Here is a 17,754-nt window from a genome sequence, read left to right on the forward strand (position 1 = left end):
AGGTTGAACCCTGAGAGAAGATCTCCAGACCACGAGCAGAGTTGATCCCAGTTCTCGTTAATCGGTACCGCTGGTGACCGTCTGGTGGGGTAAGCACGCGGTTCACCGTTGATCGAACCTTCCTCCATTACCCGTGCTGACCTGACTACGTCATTCTTCGACGCGCCTGGTCCTTCCAATTCAAATCCCAATTATTTCTTAGCGGCTTCAACTTCTCGCCGGGGGCGTGTATCAAAAGCCCTCCATTTCCATCTTCATTGAGTCAATAATGTCGTTCAAAGCCTCTGGGCCCAATACACGCCCGGACAGAGTCAAAGAAGCTCCCCGACCACCGTCTCCTATCACATCCGCCAGCACCCATCCTGTTCCACCAACCTGGAAATCACAATCTCACTTCCACTCCCGCCGATCCTCAGCCTCTTCTATAGCCTCTTTCCACTCGGCTCGTTTCCCACACGATGAAGAGTCTCGAATGGTCTCGGCGTCTCACACTATCAAGGCTGAGGCGAATGCACAATTCGCGGGACAGGACTACTCGCAAGCCATTTCAACATATGACAGGGCACTGGCCGAGTTACCGAGCTACCTCGACTATGAGATGGCAGTCCTGCAAAGTAATATTGCTGCATGCCACCTGAAGCTGGAACAATGGAAGGATGCTGTGCAAAGCTGTGAGAAGGGCCTTGATGGACTGGAGCGGGAGATGCCCACAAAGCCCAAAGCCAAAAAGAAGGACAAGAACGGCAAGATGAAACAAAAGAAATACTCGAAGACAACCTTGAACTCTGACACCGAGTCCGAGAGTGAAGTTCCCAAAGAACAAGACGACACGATTGTTGAACTCGACTCCGATCAAGATGAAGCCACTGCCTTGGCATCATTGAACTTGTCTGATGCAAGAAAAGAAGACATTCATCGCATCCGCACGAAACTACTCCTCCGTCGTGCAAGGGCTCGATCATCCATACCTTCCCAGTCGGGTTCCAGCGCCTGGGCCAACCTTTCCGGCGCCCTGGAAGATTACAAACTTCTTTCTACAACCTCATATTTCAGCACTCTCCCTTCTTCCGACCAGAACACCGTTCGTCTCGCTCTGGTCAGTCTCCCTCCACAAGTTGACAAGGCCAAAGAGAAGGAAATGGGTGAAATGATGGGGAAGCTCAAAGAGCTGGGGAATGGAATACTAAAGCCTTTTGGCCTCTCCACAAACAATTTCAAAATGGTTCAAGGTGAAGGGGGTGGATATAGTCTCAGTTTCGATAGTGGAGGGGGTAGTGAACAGAAGAAATGATTAACTGATTATATCTAGAATAATATAATCCTACAGTATTCGCTTACATCGGATACGAATCACGGTGTTATCACAAGTGACCATCGCAGCACCGTAGCTCAATGGAGATGCATTTTTACTTGACTTGGGTATCATGCTCTTGTAAGTGAAGTGTACAACATCCATCCAGATGTGAATATAGGGAAAGCCCATCTACTCACTGAGTAATCACCATGAACAGCAAACCTCCCGTGTCACAAAACTCCCGGTGTACAGTACACGATATACACATACATCTCTACAGCACACATAAGCAAACGTCCACCCTTAGGCAAAAAGCGAAGGGCTGGGAAAAATATATATACAAACACATTATTGTTTCGCCTCGCCCTCGGAAGAAGGCGGCGCTCCGGCGCCGGCCACCCTCTGCACCACAGCCCGAGGCTCGTACGGCGATTCTGTCACTCCGTCCACGTATCTGATGTTTAACACTGAGGAACCATCTTCGTTCAGAGCGGGTTCCGGTGCAGGACTGGCTCTCTCCGAGCGCTCGGCGGCGATGTGTCGAATTCGAAAGCGTCCCGCATTGGATGATGAGGGTGTTTGGGATTGGGACCCGGGATCGGATTTAGATTTGAATTTCTCTCTGGGTCTTGTAAGCATGCGGTGGATGCGTACTTCGTGAGAGATTACTGGTGGGGAATCGGTCTTGGTGACTTCCTCTTTTGAGGGGGACATGGGTGCGGAGTTGAATGTCTCGCTCACCGGAGGTGGAATTTGTGTTTTTTGAAGAGGTTCGCCCTCTACTGTTGAAGTTGTGGATTCCAGGGGATTTTCCGAAGGGCTCGGGATCTCAAGGTCTCGGATTTTTGGATGGGGTTCATTCTCAGAATCACTACTGACTGGATCGCTTGCATCAGAGTTCCTTGATGGGCTAATGGGCGATGTGACTTCCGCTTCCTTTGTGATGATGCCGTTCCTTGGATGAGTATCTTGGACGTGTTGTCGGGTCTCAAAGTTCTTGCCCTCTCCGCGCGTGGACCGCCACTTCTGCAACGGGCTTTCACTGTGCGGTGTCTTTGAAACAATAGCAATCCCGTCGACAGCGATAGTTTCTTTGTCGCCTGTGCCCTTGGATATCCACACGTACCACACTTCACGTCTGGAATTTGTCTGGAGTTCGCGGTCACTGAGTGGGAACTGTGTTCCAGAACTGTGACTTTCGCCACCTATCTTCTTGCACCCGATCGTAATTTCCTCATTGACCCAAAGAGGTCTGTGGTTGTTGTACTTGAAGTGCTTGATGAAATAGTCGGACTCGCGTTCAATACCCAGTCTGGAAAACTTCTTGCGTAACAACTCTAGCATCAGCAGAGAAGTCAATGGGCCATGGACAAGAAGATCCGGGATTCCATAGACGGACTTGGTGAACTCCCTATCCAAATGGATGGCATGGGCGTTGAGGGTAAGAGCACTGAAATAGAACAACATCGCCGGAGTAGGTAGAACGACCTCTCTTGCAAGTGAACCAGGAGGGACTGGACGTGCAGTTGCCCCAACCATGTTGTCCTTTGTCTTCAGACTTGGTGGGATTTCGGTGAAGAAAGCAAGTCTTTTATGCTCCCTGATAATAGGTCCTACCGTGTCATGTCCAGGCTCGAAGGCGGGAGGAAGCTCATGCACGCCTCTTGGAATTTCAAAATCCTGGACAATGCTGACCCGAGCTCCAAATGGGTACTTTTTACACGATTCGAATCGTTCTGAGGCTAACAGCTCTGTCAACCTCCACGGGATGAATGGCCTACTAAATTGCATGGTTCCTCCTGACCAGACGCGGAATTTATATTCCGGGCCAGGGGCGTGCTTGAGTTCTGCGCCATCTTCATCGAGGAGCCATTGTCGAGAAACCTTCTTGTGGGAGACTTGATGATAGCCTGGAGGAACCAATTCCCTTGGGTATGGCGTGTGCAAGTGCTCCTGGAGTAGGCCATGGAGCCTGTGGATATTGGGGCTCCATTGCGCATATACATTTCCTAGAGCTCGCGGCTCTGGAGAACAGATACCCGCCAGAAATGCATGCCGACTTCTTTCATCTTCGGAGTCTGGACAAGGCGATTGCCCAGTCTCAGACTCTCGATTAGTCGTCTCTGTATCTTGTTTTATGGAAGATGAGGCGGTAGTGTGAGCATAATGGCGTATCTGTCGGCTAAATTGTGGTCGAATCCTACTGCATGCATACATGGTTGCGAGATGCAAATCGTACTGTCCAAATCTCGATCGTGAAGATGTCTCATGGGACGGGGGTGTTGACACTAGCACCCAGAGCGCATTTCAGGGGCCTCTCCAGTCAGGTTTCGATAGCTCTACTGCAACCCAGTCACATAAGTTTGGAAACACAGTTTTTATCACTTCGAAGATACACGAGAGGAAGTTCAGTAACAATGATGCCTCTGTGGTTAGATTGTTGTGATGTTTGCTATTTGTGCTATGACCCGGAATTGCTACGGTGGAGTATTTCGCCGCCAATATACCTGTTCTTCCGCACGCGCTCCAGCAAAATGTCCGAGGTGACAGCAATACATAGGTACCTACACTGGCCACAGCCTGAGGTATGTTGTAGTGAGAATTCTGTAGGTGAATCATTGTGGGCCTTGCTGTTCTAGCGAAATATAGATTTTGGCTAAGAAGAATAAATCCATGATATTTGCTAAATGTGTCTCATCCACTTGCATTTACTGGATAGAGATATTTGGCCCCATGGACCTGAAAACCCCTGAGTGGAAAAAGGATGATGTCGTGTTTCGGTTGTCCAGTCAGTCGAATTATGACAGCAAAAATATCTCCTGCTCTCCTCAATCCTGTCTCTCCAGTTCGCTCCATGCCAAGTTGACAGCTTCATCCATGACATCAGAACCGACCCTCCAAGATCTCAAGACAACACCTCTTTGACCCATGATTTCTTCAGCATGCTGCCAACGGCGTTGCCAGAGCTCAAGTTTTTTGTCATAAGGAGCTCCAGGGGCACCACCGGCATCACCTCCTGCAGCTGGATCGCCACCAGATGCTCCCGTTGCCCAGCGGCCTGCTGCTGCGGCCGCTGCCACTGGGTAGGATGATATGCCGCGACGTGGGGGCATTGGTGGGCCCGGACGCGTCTCTGGTGATGCACCTATACCTGTCTGGTCAGAGGCACCACCAGTGGTGCTCCGTATGGCCGGGAGGGCATTGTACGCTGACGCGATTTGGCGGCGGGCGGCAGAGACATAGCCTTCCTGTGTCTCAGCATTAGTATTACGAGAAGAGTATGTGGCAGTAGAGGCAGTGCTGGCTGAAGTGTTCGTCCTAGATATTGGGGTAGGCGGAGGAGGTCCACGGTTTGACCGGACAGACGCGGAGCTCTGATGACGGGATAAATTTGGTTCATGGTGTTCCTCCCGGGACCTTGCGGTTTGAGAGCCTTGGTTCTGGAGTGCAGATGAGAATGGGGAGCGTGACAGCGGAGGGGGAGCTGATTGCCTTGTATTGTCGATACTTGCGGTCGGTCCGACGTCTTTTGACGCCCGACGAGGCTTTGGTGGTGGTGGAGCTTTTCTCTTGGTCAACGAGTCTTGACTTTCGACATCCGAAGTTGACATCAAGTCATTATTGTTTGGTGAATGGACTGACAGTGGCGTCGCTGAGGTGAAACTCCTCAAGCTTGACGGTTTACTTGGTTTGTTCGGAGCTGGGCCTTTACCGAGTTGCCGCAGGTCGTCTGCATGAGATGATTTGCTGTCATGACTTTGTGACGTAGGGATATCAAGATCATCGCTGAAGTCGATCAGGTCTTCTTGCACTTCGGCACTTTTGGCGTTCAATTCGGGATCAGATTTTGGTCGTGCTGGCAACGAAGGTCTTCGCTCTGATGAGTGAAAACTGCGTTGCTGAGCAAAGCGGGATAATTGGTGCCCATCTGTTGACGCGATGTGAGAGTCCGGAAGCGAGTTTGAAACAGACTGATCGAAAAATCGCTTCTTGATTGGCGTTGTTACGTCTCTGATGAACACGCCTAGCACCCTGCCAGGATTGTCAAGTACAACATCAGTGTATACCTCCAAGTCTGCTTCGCCACTATCACCAACCAATATGAACTTCCGGTCGGGGAAATCACTCATGATTCGATCTAGTGAGCCACGCTTTCGCTCAGCAGCAGGCTCGAATATTCCTTGTAACATGCCAGAATACTGCTTGAGGTGGAAAGAGCCAGGTGGAAGGCCTGCGAGGGAGAAATAGCTGCGAAGAACGGGATATAATTGCCACGGGGAGTTCGATACGTAATGCATCTGTACTCCGAGGCTGGACATTTTCGTGTACCACTCCTTAACACCTTTGATTGTCAAGTCACCCAAGTCCCGGATAAAAGTGTTCTTGAAGATCTCTCTCGCACCGCTGGCAATAGCAGAGTGTTTTATCGTATCATCAATGTCGCTAATCATACTCACACCTCGTCCCTCCGTAATTATCACATCCTCGGTAGCGGATAGATTCTCCGAAGCAAGGACTCTCACCTGAGAAGGAATGAAGTCAAGTGCAGCTCGGAGGTTGAAATGGCCTGATTCATCGGTAGTGACGGTTTTCGATATGGACTTCTGTTCGTTGAAAAAGAAAACAGTGATTGGAGTCAACGCCATGGGCAAATTCATGAAAGGCTTTAGCCTTGACATGAGCAGCTCGTTGGCGGTAATGAGCTGTTCTCTACTCATATCTGCCGGCTCATTCCAAGATTGCCGCTTCACCATTGATCTGTGCCCTGGATCCTCATCCTCACTTTCGTTTCCACGGAATGTGCTTGATCTCGCTGGAGAATTTAACTGACCATTTCTCGCACTTGCGGATGGTTGACTATACTTTCCTGTGGCGGCAGCAGCGGCTTCTCTTTGACCATGCTGCTCAATCTTTTCAGCTTCTTGTGCAGCGACTTCATCCTCATGTCGGCTGGGCGTATCCTCGAGTCGTTCTCGATTCGAAGGTGCCAGACTGGAGGACCTACTCCCATGGGGACTAGGGGCTGGTGTATAAACGCCGCTTAACCTCCTCGCCACGGCGACAAGAAGCCGATTCTTCCTATTCATCGGCCCTGTATGTGGCGAGTACACCCAGCCACGAACATCGACATCGACAATCGCATTGACATCCTCATACTTTTCCCATTCTCTCTTCCAAAAATCTGCATCGCCACTGGAATGGGGGCTTTCGACAGACTCATGAGTTCCTGGAAGATGCCGGGCAGAACCATCCTGTTCAGATTTCCGCTTTATATGACGCCTTGCATAGCTTGGGAAGAGGAGCATTTCCTCTCTTCCGCTCCTAACAATCTCGACATCAGGGAAATCTCCCGGTATGGACCCCTCGTCGCTGGCTTGAAGACGTTGTTCTATCTGTGCCTGGTATGACTGCCTGACTTCGTTGGCTGCACGCAAGAACCCACGAACCTTTTCTCTCCTAGACCCAGGAATTCTTTGTCCCCCATCTCCTCCTCCACTTCCATATCCATAACTCGTCATCTGTCCGGGAGGTTTTATTGATGATTGTGGGCTTGAAGCAGCATGTAATCTCCTAGCCGAAAAACCCGAGGAAACACCAGCAGCATATTGGTCCACGTTCTTCCCATAAATTGCCCGCAATATGCGGCTCTTGCGTCTTCGGATGAAGGGCAAGAAGCCCTTCCCTTGAGCCCGTCGTTCACGTTTCCTTCGCTCTCGTCGCAAGATCGCCTGATATATACGGGACTGTGCACTATGTCGAAGGTACGGGAGGGTTTCGTGCCGAAAGCCAAGGAAGCGTTCACGAGCACGTCTGGTTGTGTTTGGGAACAGATAACGGAAAAGTGAGAAGGCGTTTCGTGGTCGGCTACCAGGCGTGTTTGTACTGATTCGTCTGGATATGCCGGACCCAAAGATAGCACGTGGAGGAGGAGGAGCCACGATGGAGGAATTATGTGACACGTCAGCTAGTAGGGACGTTAGAGCCTTTCGATATGGCCGGCAACACAAGGCTACAGGAACCAAGGACCACGTAGAGTATTTTAAGGATTAGGTGACTTTCAATATATGTCAGGAAACTCCAGAGGCAATGAAGGAGGACGACGTCTCGGGCGCCGTTGAAGGAATCAGGTTGAGGATGCGATTGACAGAATCCCACAGACGTCATCCGCCTCAGCCTTGTCGATATGTTGTACTAAGCGAATATGGACTAGTGGAGCTTGGCAATAGCGTCGGTCGACTCGATGAGAACCCACTTACCTTAACTACCTAAGTATCTACCTAAGTACGCAATGCATACCTAGGTAGGTTTTGTTGACATGGTCCAAATATTCACTGCCGATGAAGGTTGGCGTCTTCTACAAGATGTTGAGTTCGTTTGAACTATTACATCTTCTCAAACTGCCAGTTTATGATGAGAGATTTGAACGACCAAGGATTCAATTGTGGCTTCCGGAACTGGTTACTACTCTTAGTTGCCGTTGACTTCATGTGCGACTGTTCTCAGGAGAAAAGCGACGATAGTCACTATGCAGCTCCAGCTATCGACGATGCACACCGACGAAAACCTGTAGAGTGGATGTCGGCGAGGGTATTAATGCTGCCCGTAGCAACAAGAGTTATCATGACTTGAACACGATTGAGATTTATCTTGACAGCATACGATTAAAAGCTCCTTTATGTATCAAAGTACCAACACTGACGCATAATGTTAGGTTTTACACATTGGCTTCATGCTTTGTCAGCTGACTGTCAGCTTCTGTTTATCTTTCTAGATGCTCGGTTTCAGATTCAATTGGTCGTTTAGAATCCAGGTCAATCTCGTCGATGTGATCTGTTGCTAAAGTGTCTCCAAAGAGCTCTGCAATCTCTTCGAGTGGTTTGCCCCCATATTTGTGGTCAGCACATCGGAACCAACAAAATACTTTATCGCAGGCTTAACGGAAAGCATGAACAGGGTGGTACTATACTGTTTCTGGAAGGAAGAAGAAGTATAGAACTCCGGCGACGACATTGGTCACAATGAACAGGAAGTAATATCTAATGACCATGTCGGCTTGGAACATCGAAATACAGACTAGTTGACTCACCTCCAGCCCACATCTGCAAGAGCGATGGGTGTGACTTGGGCAAGCATGATGGCCACGGAGGCCTTTAAGAAGACAGCAAAGGCCAAGCTCTTTGACCTTAGGAACATAGGAAACAGCTCGGATGGCACGACCCAAATCATAGCGTTGAAGAAGACGGCGGACACGGCCGAGTATATGAAGATGAACGCAATCGCAGCTCGTGCGCCGTATCTATTGCTGCCTCCTCTTGAGCCGAAACGAGCACTGAGTGCCATGCAAATCGATATATTTGCGGCGAGGACGAATGAACCAGACCTCAACGTTCGTGCACGGGGCCATTTGTTGGCAACTATAATGGCGGTTGCCAACTGGCTCCACGCGAGAGTGGCAGGCCTGAGTCCAGCCGAACCAGGCTGGAAAACAGTCAAGGTGCAGCCCGTTCCAGGGGGTTGATATTTCTTGAGTTGAAGGAGGGTTCGACGAACCCTACGGGATGGTGAAATGTAGGTGGTAGTTGTAAAGTGGACAATTCGGTGCACACGAGAAGATATTCAAGATGGACTTGACGGTCCCACCAAACTCGAGAGCTCTTGTGACACTCCCAAGCGAATGGAAATCATCTGCCACAGATGAGGGAGAAGAGCCGAGCAAAGAAGTTGCCTCGGGCGAACACCATTTTGAGTGTACCTGGCTTCCAGAAGAGTGGCCACCTAAAGTTTTGCTTCCCCCAAATATCAGTTATTCCCCAGAATTGGATGAGATTGCTGTGTAAAAGTTACTGAGAGGGATGAATTGTCCACCACATGTATTCTCGCATAGTGGGAAAGCAGCGCACACTTGGAGGTATCCTTACGCCCAGATAGAGGCTTGCGACAAGGCTCCCCCAACCCCTTGAGACACGCACACCAAAACTTATGTGTGACTTGTGCATCTAAGGTTATCGGACCAAGTACTTGGTACCAAGTAACTAGCTTGGAAAATAGAAATACTTTGGTCAGCTTTCAATCAATAGGAGTATGAACGTCGTCTTGGAAGAATATGTGCCACGAAAACCCTTCTCCTTCATTAGGTATCTGGTCAATAGCCATCATACTGCAAGCATTTTTGAAAGTGATTGAAAGTGCCTGACAGTTGCAGGCCGAGGGGGCGCTTGAGGGGTGGACACAAATCCTAGCCAGTAATTAAGCCGGGGGCCGGGGTGTGCCGTAGCCCCCCGGACCTAGTTAAGCCCGGATCGCGATCGGGAATGAAGGAACTCCCCTGGCCTCCTCAGCCGCTGCCCTCTGTCCCAGCCTGGAGAAGCCCGAAGCCTTTGTCGCGGATGCCATCTCCACCAAATATCAGCACACGACGTCTGGCTAAACTGCTAAGGACAGTAACACGCATATATGAACAATCCGTGATAGGAACGTGTGCCAGTACTGTTGCAATGTCAGCCTCCATCACACTAACGCTATGACCATCGTTACTACGATGACATTCACGGGGTGAAAAATGAGTCGTTGGTAAATGACGACGGAAGGAAAGCGCAGTTGATGATAAGCTCAACAAGCTTGAAGAAGCATACACTAACTAATTATTTACTCCAGGTTGCACAATTGTCGGAGCCACAAAGCTTTTCCGAAGATCCTAAGTCTGGATGGCAGGACGTTCAGGCTATCGACTCCCCTGGAGGGGTTCTTACCTGACTCGTGTTCCAACTTCGCTTGGGCGCGAGGCGCGTCAGATGTGGCATGACGGCCCTGGAAGGTTTCATCCAACACGTACGCACCTCCGGGCCGCCATCATGAGCATGGTGTTCGGTAGGTACAGACCGGATAGTATACGAGGCAGCTGTCGGCCTACGACGAATTGGTTGCGGAGTTTGAACCCCTGACCACGCATGATCTAGAGATAAGTTCTTGACCTATTCTTAAGAGTAACAAGAACGTGGTGCAATCAAGATCCACCAACTTGGGCGATATCTCCAGGTGCGGGTCCGGTACGGTTGATTGTGCGGCGGCCCTAACAGCAACCGAAGACGCCATGCATAAATAGCTTGGTATTGGGATTGTTCTCATGTCCTCTTTTGAGTCATAACAGGGTGCATTTTCAGGAATGGTTGGTCGCAGGACTGTGATCGCTTGCAAGCACAGAGTACTTTCATTTGATACCTCAATCGAAGAAAGACAGACCTGGGTCGGTGGTACTGTCTACTGGCTCGTTTGCACGTCTCTTTTCTTTGCAATCTACGCACCTTGGTACTTCCTTGAAAGACCTGAAAGATCTGAGTAATCCTTTAGATTGGCCGGGAAGTTTTGACTGCAGCTTCTTTGTTCCAGAGCCTTGATTCGAAAAGCGGGAGTCTTAAAGCTCGACATCATTGGATAAGATGTCGGATGCTGAAAAGCAGATGTATGACGATGTCGCTGGCGACTACGACATCATTTGGGCAACACCCGCAGTACGCATTCTCTGGACGCTACTCGATAGGAATCTCCAAGAGCTTGGTGACTGGAATGGTGCTCAGGTTCTCGACTTAGCTTGTGGTACGGGTATTGGGCTTCGAGAGGCCCGAAAATTCGGCGCAAAGGGTTTGGTTGGTATCGATATCTCCAAAGAGATGATCGACGTCTGCAAAGCCACTACAAGGGATGCCGACCAGTTCCAGCTTCACGTGGCCGATTGCTCTCAGTCTCTAGACCACCTAGGTCTGCAGCCCAAGTCATTCGACCTGGTGATCGGAATGTGGCTACTCAACTATGCTGAATCAGCCGCACAATTGGAGGGATTCTGGTCAAATATTGCAAAGTACCTCAAACCAAATGGAACCTTCCTTGGCATAATTCAAAATCAGGAGAAATTTCAGCCAGAGTCGATGAAGACGCTCAAGTATGGTGCTCGAGAAAGCAATATCCAGCCCCTACCTTCTGGAGACGGTGTGAAGATGCATGTGGAGTTTGATACAGTGCCTAAGGTTGAGTTTGATACATATGTGTTGAAGAAGGAAATCTTCGAAGGAGCAGCGGCGAATGTGGGATTGAAGATATTGAAATATGTAAAACCCGACAAGACAATTCTGACAGCCGAGGAGCAAGAAGACATTGACTGGTGGCAGGAGCTCCTTGATGAGTATCCTAATCAACTTGTCATAGCAACCGCGGCTTGACCTAGCGATGTGGTAACCTTTCGACCGTATTCGCGTGCTATCAAAGACAATGAATTGATAATTGAATCAAGAAATAAAGCAGTCAAACAATGATACGAAATTACACAACGCATACGTCGTATGAAGTCAGCGGGCTATCTTATATTTGAGGTAAACCACGAATTTCAAAGAGTTTTACACACTGAGAGATTAAATTGATTACTGGAGTATACAGAGCACCCAATTAACCTGGAGTTTAATTCTTCTAGAAATTATCATGCATAGGTCTGCCAATGTTACCAATCACTTTGACGAATATCGAAATGATTAACAAATCTGTGGGTTCGTTTACGAAACGTACTTGCAAAACTCTCTTCATCGTACGTTCACAGATCCCTCTTCACCAACATGACCGGCGCGACATAGCGATGTCTGCCAACAACAAAGTAATATGCGATGGCAAATATCATAACTCCTGCATTGATAACGATGTTCCAATTCATCTTGGCTGCTGTTACAGGAGTCTCTTGTGGAAAGAAGCAAAATACCCAGATCCAGATTAGAAACAAGAGAGCAGCGAGATTAATGGGGAGACCGAATGAACCAAGTGACCATCGACGCGGTGGAAGTGCAGGACCTTTGACTCGTCTAAGTATAAGACATGAGAGCGAAATAATGTAGGTGGATAGAAGCGCGTTCGTCGCCATGGAACATATTGCATTGAATGCAACAGTAGATCCAATGTTGATCAGTGAGAGAAGAGTCGTAAAGACGAATGTAAGGCAAACAGCGTTGAGTGGTATGTTCCAGCCAGGCTTGACGGCGCCAATGAAATTGGCAAAGGGGAGGCCACCATCTCGAGCGAAGGACCAAGTCTGTCGGGAGACGGTGGCTAGAGTGCTAATGCATGATGCCGTAACATTGACGATAATGATTGCGATCATGACGGACGTGCCAGCATAGCTTCGAGTAGCATAGAAGAAGGCAGCGATCACAGGATAGCCAGTCGGAGACTCCATGTCTGCGAAAGGGTCTCCCAAAGTAAAACAGTATGTGATCATCATGACAAATCCAAAAGCACCGTTGATTGTCAATGACCACATTGTTGCTCGAGGAAGAACAATGCCGGCATCGCGAATTTCTTCAGCTATAGACTGCATCAATAAAGTTCCGGATTTCAGTTTTGGTCAGGGATCTACTTACCCATATGGACTGCCGAATCAGCTCCTAGCATTCCGTACACGGTAGTCAACATGCCGACCATCACTGATAGTCCAGTCGAGCTCCAGCCACCAAAGTTTGTGAACTCGGTAAATACCATCTCGGTTGAGTTTCGTGGGCCCAGAACCCAAAGTGGGATAAGGACGCCGAAGAAACCCAAAACGTGGAGGATCAATACCAATCCTTCTACTATCGGGAGCCTTTTGGCAAGGAAGGTGTTGAAGAAGATCGAGAAAGCTGTGATAGCGATGACCAAGAGAGTGCCGTGCCACCGCTCGAAGATATAATTCGGATTGTTTAGAACAATCAGACCTTGGATCAATGTGCCAGCGATAAAGGCTATTGATGCATAACCTGCTTGCCAGCCAAGGGCACTGAGCCATCCAACCATGTAACTGAGAAATTTTTGACAACTCTTAGGCGATAGTTCCGAAGTCCAATGATATTGACCACCAGCTGTAGGTGCCCTGTGTGTAAATTTCAATTAGTCATGTTCCACTTCTTCAACACTGAGAGGGTATAGAATCTCACATGGAAGCCAGTTCAGATATCGAGGCGAAGACTGTGAAATAGCCCATCCAGACGATAAAGTATCCCCATACCAGACCAGGCAACCCGCCATTGATCAGACCGAATATGCTCGATGAAAGCGTGATTTCCCAAGTGCTCATTGCAGTACATGAGAATCCCAGGATAGAGATAAATCTGAAATTTCGCTACAAGACTTAACATATCTTTCATCACAACAAAATAGACGGCTGGAGTGATGCTCACATTAAGCTGTTGGGTCTTTCCTAGTACTTGCATGTCGTGTTCATCAGCTTGCGTCCCTGCCATGCTTTTCTTGCTTTCCGAGTGGTGTTCATCTTCATTGTACGCCTCGACCCGGTGTGTTTGTTTCGTAGTCATGACGGCTGTAGGGGAAAGCAATAACCCGCAATGTCTGGTCTTGTCTGCTCGAATCTGAATAGCTAAGCCAAACCTCAGGAGATCTACCTGACCAAGCTTATGGAAGAAGTTGAAAGGAAGGGAAAATCGGACAAAAAGTCATGCGATGGTAGGCTCGCTGCTTGGGAAACCATCTCAGAGTGTTCGTCTGAACGCCTTGACCACCAACCATTCATATCGCTTCACAAGTGGTACGCATGAATCATGTCGACATAGTCTAGCATATTGAGGTGTCAAGGAGTACATTCGAGACCTTCTTAGACTGTCGGGGAACCAAGGTGCAGTACTAGTCCGACCAGGGCCCTTGTTCACTGCCTTCGAGCTCAACCAACCCAAAGGCGTCACAACATCGAAGCTTTTGCCGAGCTGGGTAAACATGATCCACCACGGCTGCCTCGGCCGGACCCTCGCTTCCCGCTAGTCCTCCGCTCACACAAATCTAACCCCAATCTGTACTTTTGCTTGACAATGAAGAGACATGGTCAAGGATAGTGTTACCGAGTACTCACCATCAAAGAGGAGAGTCCGTCCGAATATGCGTACGAAACAAAGTTCAACATCGTTCTCTTTGCGTTCACTATGGATCTAACACCACCTGTCCCTTTGATAGAGCCCACAGCATAGTGGCATATGCTATCTGGCTCGTTCAAGTCAGAAACATTTAAAAGTGCCCAGTGGCTGGAAAACTGCAGGTATCACCATCGATGACCGAACCCTTGCTTTGAAGCCTCAAAAGCCACTAGTATTGTGGAGAAGTCGACTTTGAGCTGAGAGCTTATCACATGTAAGGATCATAAAACTTGCTTCAAGAATTTTAACTCGGTGGTGTGCCGCAAGGCCATCGCTTCGAGGTGGCAATTTGGGGGGAGGGCAGTGTAGTCTCGTTGGCTCACACCTACTGGTTGGAGTCGTGGCTCCGAGTTCTGCACTGTCCCTCGCGTTTAAGCAGCCCGACTACGCGTCTATCCCCTGAGTCTCATGAGATGCACCAGGCACAGGAATAAGTTCAGGCACTGGTCAAGTCCAGCCACCGGAACTTCGCAATCACAAGGATTACAAAGGATGAGCGCTGTGAATCACCACTGCTTGCAGTCTGCGGTCTGCAGGGCTCCATCTCTCGATACAAAGTCCCCTGAGTTGAGAATATCTTGCAGGATGGATGTCCGCTCTTAGGTCACACATTATCCAAGACGACTGACTACAATTATTATCTATGAACTTCTCTACACAATTTTAATGGTACATTCACATCCTCTTGCACAGAGAGTCTCGCTCCGTGCATTGATCTAGCATGTCTGGTCTGCTGCCACTGGAGCTGATGCCCGGGCAATCGCCGCCGATTGCCATAGTCACTCCCACTGATCAACGTGGGGTTTTGTGGATTGTGACCTGGTTCTGCCTTGCGACTGCTGTTGTTTCTCTCTTGATCAGAGTTTATGTACGAATTGCGTTCAGTCAGTCTTATGGAAAAGATGATATCTCCATATTTGGCGCATTTGTAAGTGCTATAGAAAGATCCGCATCTGGCCCAAAGACATTGCTGACATGGATAGATATCGTTCATCGTTCAGTCTAGTATTGCGATATATGAAGTTCGATTGGGCGTTGGCCAAACGCTTCAGGATGTGAGGCCTGAGAATCTTCAACAACTTCAAAAAGTAGGCAAGCTCGTCGAATGTACTGCGGCTCCACGACGCTAATCTTGCAGGCTTACTACATCTCAGATTTATTCTATGTAATCACTATCTGGATCGCAAAATGTTCTGTCATCCTTCTCCTCTTACGCCTTACTGCAAAGACGGAGCAAGCTCTTGTCGCCAACATTATCCTATTTGCCACCATTGTACTTGGTGTCGTCTCGTTACTCATAACCGCTCTGTCGTGCGACCTCAGTTCCCCATGGATTTTCATTGGGAAGCAATGTTCAGGACTTGCACAACGAAGAAAAGCGGTGGCTGCTTTTGACATTTTCACAGAACTGTCTCTGTTTGCGACTCTTGTACTTATCGTGTCCTCCGTCCAGCTCCGACTCAGCAAAAAACTTGCAGTCATCTTGGGGTTCACTTTTCGTTTGTTGTAAGTTGATCTTTACACCTCTGAGGGGAGCCAACGTGTAGTCTGGTAGTGTATTGGCTGACTTTTATATGCAGATTATTTTTCCCACTAGGCTTCCGTCTCCATTATATCCTTGCAGCCATTGATTCTGCCGATCCGACGCTCAAGTCAGTGAATGTTGTTATTACATCCCAGGTCCAGCTTTCTGCGGCTATCGTCAGTGCCACGATTCCCTGTTTGCGCCCTTTTATGGCTGCGACGTACACAACATGGGGTGGACGTGTGGATACTGTTTCGGGTTCAGGTTATCAAAAAGGTGCATACGGTTCTGGGAAGGAGGAAGGCTCGCATCTTAGCCAAGGCACAAAAATCAAAGGCTTTCTATCTCGGCGAATAGAAAGAAGTCAAAATACTACCGGCGCAGAGCACAGCCAAGACATTGCGTTAGAGCCTTTAGCCACACGTCGAAAGAAAGAGTCGCAAGGATGGGAAGAAATCGCCAGTACCTTGGAAGATCAGGGTTCTAAACAATACTCCTCCGCAGCGTTCGACGAACGAGAGCATGAATATGACAGCAAGATCAGCACCGGAAATCTAGTTCAGGAAGACCAGCAAAGTTCCGACAGCCATGATAGTCAGAGGATGATTATTCGACGCGATCTTGAGTGGAGTGTACGTTACGAACATCGTCCCAGCCTCAGTGGTGATCATATTGAGGAGCATGGAGAGCGCGCCAGGCGGTTTTGAGGCCAATTGTTAAGGAAAAAGTATGTTGCGTTCCGCTGACTTTACTTCGGTTGCAATTTAACCATACAGTCTACGTTCGTTGAAAGCCAAAAATGTGTCATTAGTGGGACGAGAAACTTTGGGCTAGATGTCTAGATCTTAGAGGGGGTCACCAGTAAAAAGTTGTGCATTCCTTTTGAATTTAAAGCATTGTTGCTACCGTAGGTGTCATTGAAACACCAATAAGCCCCATTTTCTTTGACTTGTTATCTCAGTGGAAGGACTGCTGAATTTGGGCTGCGAAAAATACTATTGATTGCAAGATCAGTGTCTGAGGCCAGCCACGAGTTGCTGGCAGATGCGACAGCGAATCAAACTGGTTTGAACGTATTCCTCGCCCACCCTGGCTTACAAGTCTGTCTTGACCCGAGCCAGGACTTAGCAATGCTTTCTGAGAGAGTATCTGGGTGAATACAGGATCAATTGTGTCCCACATCTCTTCAACCATCCTGAACAACCATGATTTGATGCCGTCATAATGGCAACCCTGCTTTCCTCGTCAACGAGCTCTCTAGCACGTTTTGTGAAGTGTTGCCAGCCTTGGTCGCGGATATGGGCAAGAGTTGAGATTTGACACAAGCTCATGGGGTCCAGTGGATACTCAGGGGGTTTCTCGTCAGACGTGCCACCGCTGAATCTTGGATTTTGAACTTCGTCTCAGGCATAGATACCTAGGAACGTATCACACAGGGATACGGCGCAGTCGGAAACTGGACAGAATCATGCCTTGGAACTCACACATTCTGTCCTCTCTGCACAGGAAGGCCGGCGCCTCCTACGAAAATCGCACATCAGGCTAAACCCATGTCTTCCTTCTCTTCTCAACCAAAATCTTTGGATGTGACTTCACCAGCATCCCGGCTTTGTTATTGTTGATATATCATGTTGCTCTCAGGAATAGCCTTTGGAAGTTTCACGTTACATGGCACGAACATAGCGACACACAGTCTGAACACAAAAGTGAAAAGAGTGAGGAGGGACAGACCAAGCGGAAGCTCGTAAGTGCGGTTATCAGACTTATCATCCCGCTGAAGGGCAACATTCACTGCCTGCGAGGCGGCCATCAATCACTCACTCAGTCATTCATTCACTCACTTCATAGAAGTATTTCTAAGTCGCCTTTTACAATAACAGGCGCCTTGGCTGTGATGTTGGCCTAGAATCAAGGGCAAACCTCTGTAATTTGTTCGACTTCTCACTCGATCTTCTTTTCATTTCTCCTTCGCTCCATCTTCACTAGCCATTTCCCTTTCATTT

General features: G+C 48.7%; 8 protein-coding genes across 8 annotated transcripts; 5 read left to right on the top strand and 3 right to left on the bottom strand.

Annotated features, from left to right (window-relative positions):
• Nucleotides 1-268: 268 nt before the first annotated feature.
• Nucleotides 269-1,291, top strand: LTR84_005419 (uncharacterized protein; the record flags this gene model as incomplete). The annotated part of the gene is made up of 1 exon (XM_064848988.1): nucleotides 269-1,291. One exon carries the CDS (start codon nucleotides 269-271, stop codon nucleotides 1,289-1,291), a length of 1,023 nt encoding a protein of 340 aa, XP_064704202.1.
• Nucleotides 1,292-1,642: 351 nt separating this feature from the next.
• LTR84_005420 (uncharacterized protein) lies at nucleotides 1,643-3,511 on the bottom strand (the record flags this gene model as incomplete). The annotated part of the gene is made up of 1 exon (XM_064848989.1): nucleotides 1,643-3,511. One exon carries the CDS (start codon nucleotides 3,509-3,511, stop codon nucleotides 1,643-1,645), a length of 1,869 nt encoding a protein of 622 aa, XP_064704203.1.
• Nucleotides 3,512-4,122: 611 nt separating this feature from the next.
• On the bottom strand, nucleotides 4,123-8,428 carry LTR84_005421 (uncharacterized protein; the record flags this gene model as incomplete). The annotated part of the gene is made up of 3 exons (XM_064848990.1): nucleotides 4,123-7,259; nucleotides 7,955-7,989; nucleotides 8,382-8,428. The coding sequence occupies 3 exons, from the start codon at nucleotides 8,426-8,428 to the stop codon at nucleotides 4,123-4,125; spliced, it is 3,219 nt and encodes a 1,072-aa protein (XP_064704204.1).
• Nucleotide 8,429: 1 nt separating this feature from the next.
• On the top strand, nucleotides 8,430-8,813 carry LTR84_005422 (uncharacterized protein; the record flags this gene model as incomplete). The annotated part of the gene is made up of 1 exon (XM_064848991.1): nucleotides 8,430-8,813. One exon carries the CDS (start codon nucleotides 8,430-8,432, stop codon nucleotides 8,811-8,813), a length of 384 nt encoding a protein of 127 aa, XP_064704205.1.
• Nucleotides 8,814-8,916: 103 nt separating this feature from the next.
• On the top strand, nucleotides 8,917-9,132 carry LTR84_005423 (uncharacterized protein; the record flags this gene model as incomplete). Its single annotated transcript, XM_064848992.1, has 1 exon — nucleotides 8,917-9,132. The coding sequence occupies one exon, from the start codon at nucleotides 8,917-8,919 to the stop codon at nucleotides 9,130-9,132; it is 216 nt and encodes a 71-aa protein (XP_064704206.1).
• Nucleotides 9,133-10,731: 1,599 nt separating this feature from the next.
• LTR84_005424 (uncharacterized protein) lies at nucleotides 10,732-11,508 on the top strand (the record flags this gene model as incomplete). Its single annotated transcript, XM_064848993.1, has 1 exon — nucleotides 10,732-11,508. One exon carries the CDS (start codon nucleotides 10,732-10,734, stop codon nucleotides 11,506-11,508), a length of 777 nt encoding a protein of 258 aa, XP_064704207.1.
• Nucleotides 11,509-11,873: 365 nt separating this feature from the next.
• Nucleotides 11,874-13,617, bottom strand: LTR84_005425 (uncharacterized protein; the record flags this gene model as incomplete). Its single annotated transcript, XM_064848994.1, has 4 exons — nucleotides 11,874-12,634; nucleotides 12,691-13,175; nucleotides 13,240-13,424; nucleotides 13,483-13,617. The coding sequence occupies 4 exons, from the start codon at nucleotides 13,615-13,617 to the stop codon at nucleotides 11,874-11,876; spliced, it is 1,566 nt and encodes a 521-aa protein (XP_064704208.1).
• A 1,330-nt stretch (nucleotides 13,618-14,947) lies between these two features.
• On the top strand, nucleotides 14,948-16,458 carry LTR84_005426 (uncharacterized protein; the record flags this gene model as incomplete). The annotated part of the gene is made up of 4 exons (XM_064848995.1): nucleotides 14,948-15,154; nucleotides 15,210-15,314; nucleotides 15,365-15,732; nucleotides 15,807-16,458. The coding sequence occupies 4 exons, from the start codon at nucleotides 14,948-14,950 to the stop codon at nucleotides 16,456-16,458; spliced, it is 1,332 nt and encodes a 443-aa protein (XP_064704209.1).
• Nucleotides 16,459-17,754: the final 1,296 nt, after the last annotated feature.

Source organism: Exophiala bonariae (genome assembly GCF_035927105.1).
Source record: "Exophiala bonariae strain CCFEE 5792 chromosome Unknown scaffold_20, whole genome shotgun sequence".
NCBI classification, from domain to species: Eukaryota; Fungi; Ascomycota; class Eurotiomycetes; order Chaetothyriales; family Herpotrichiellaceae; genus Exophiala; species Exophiala bonariae.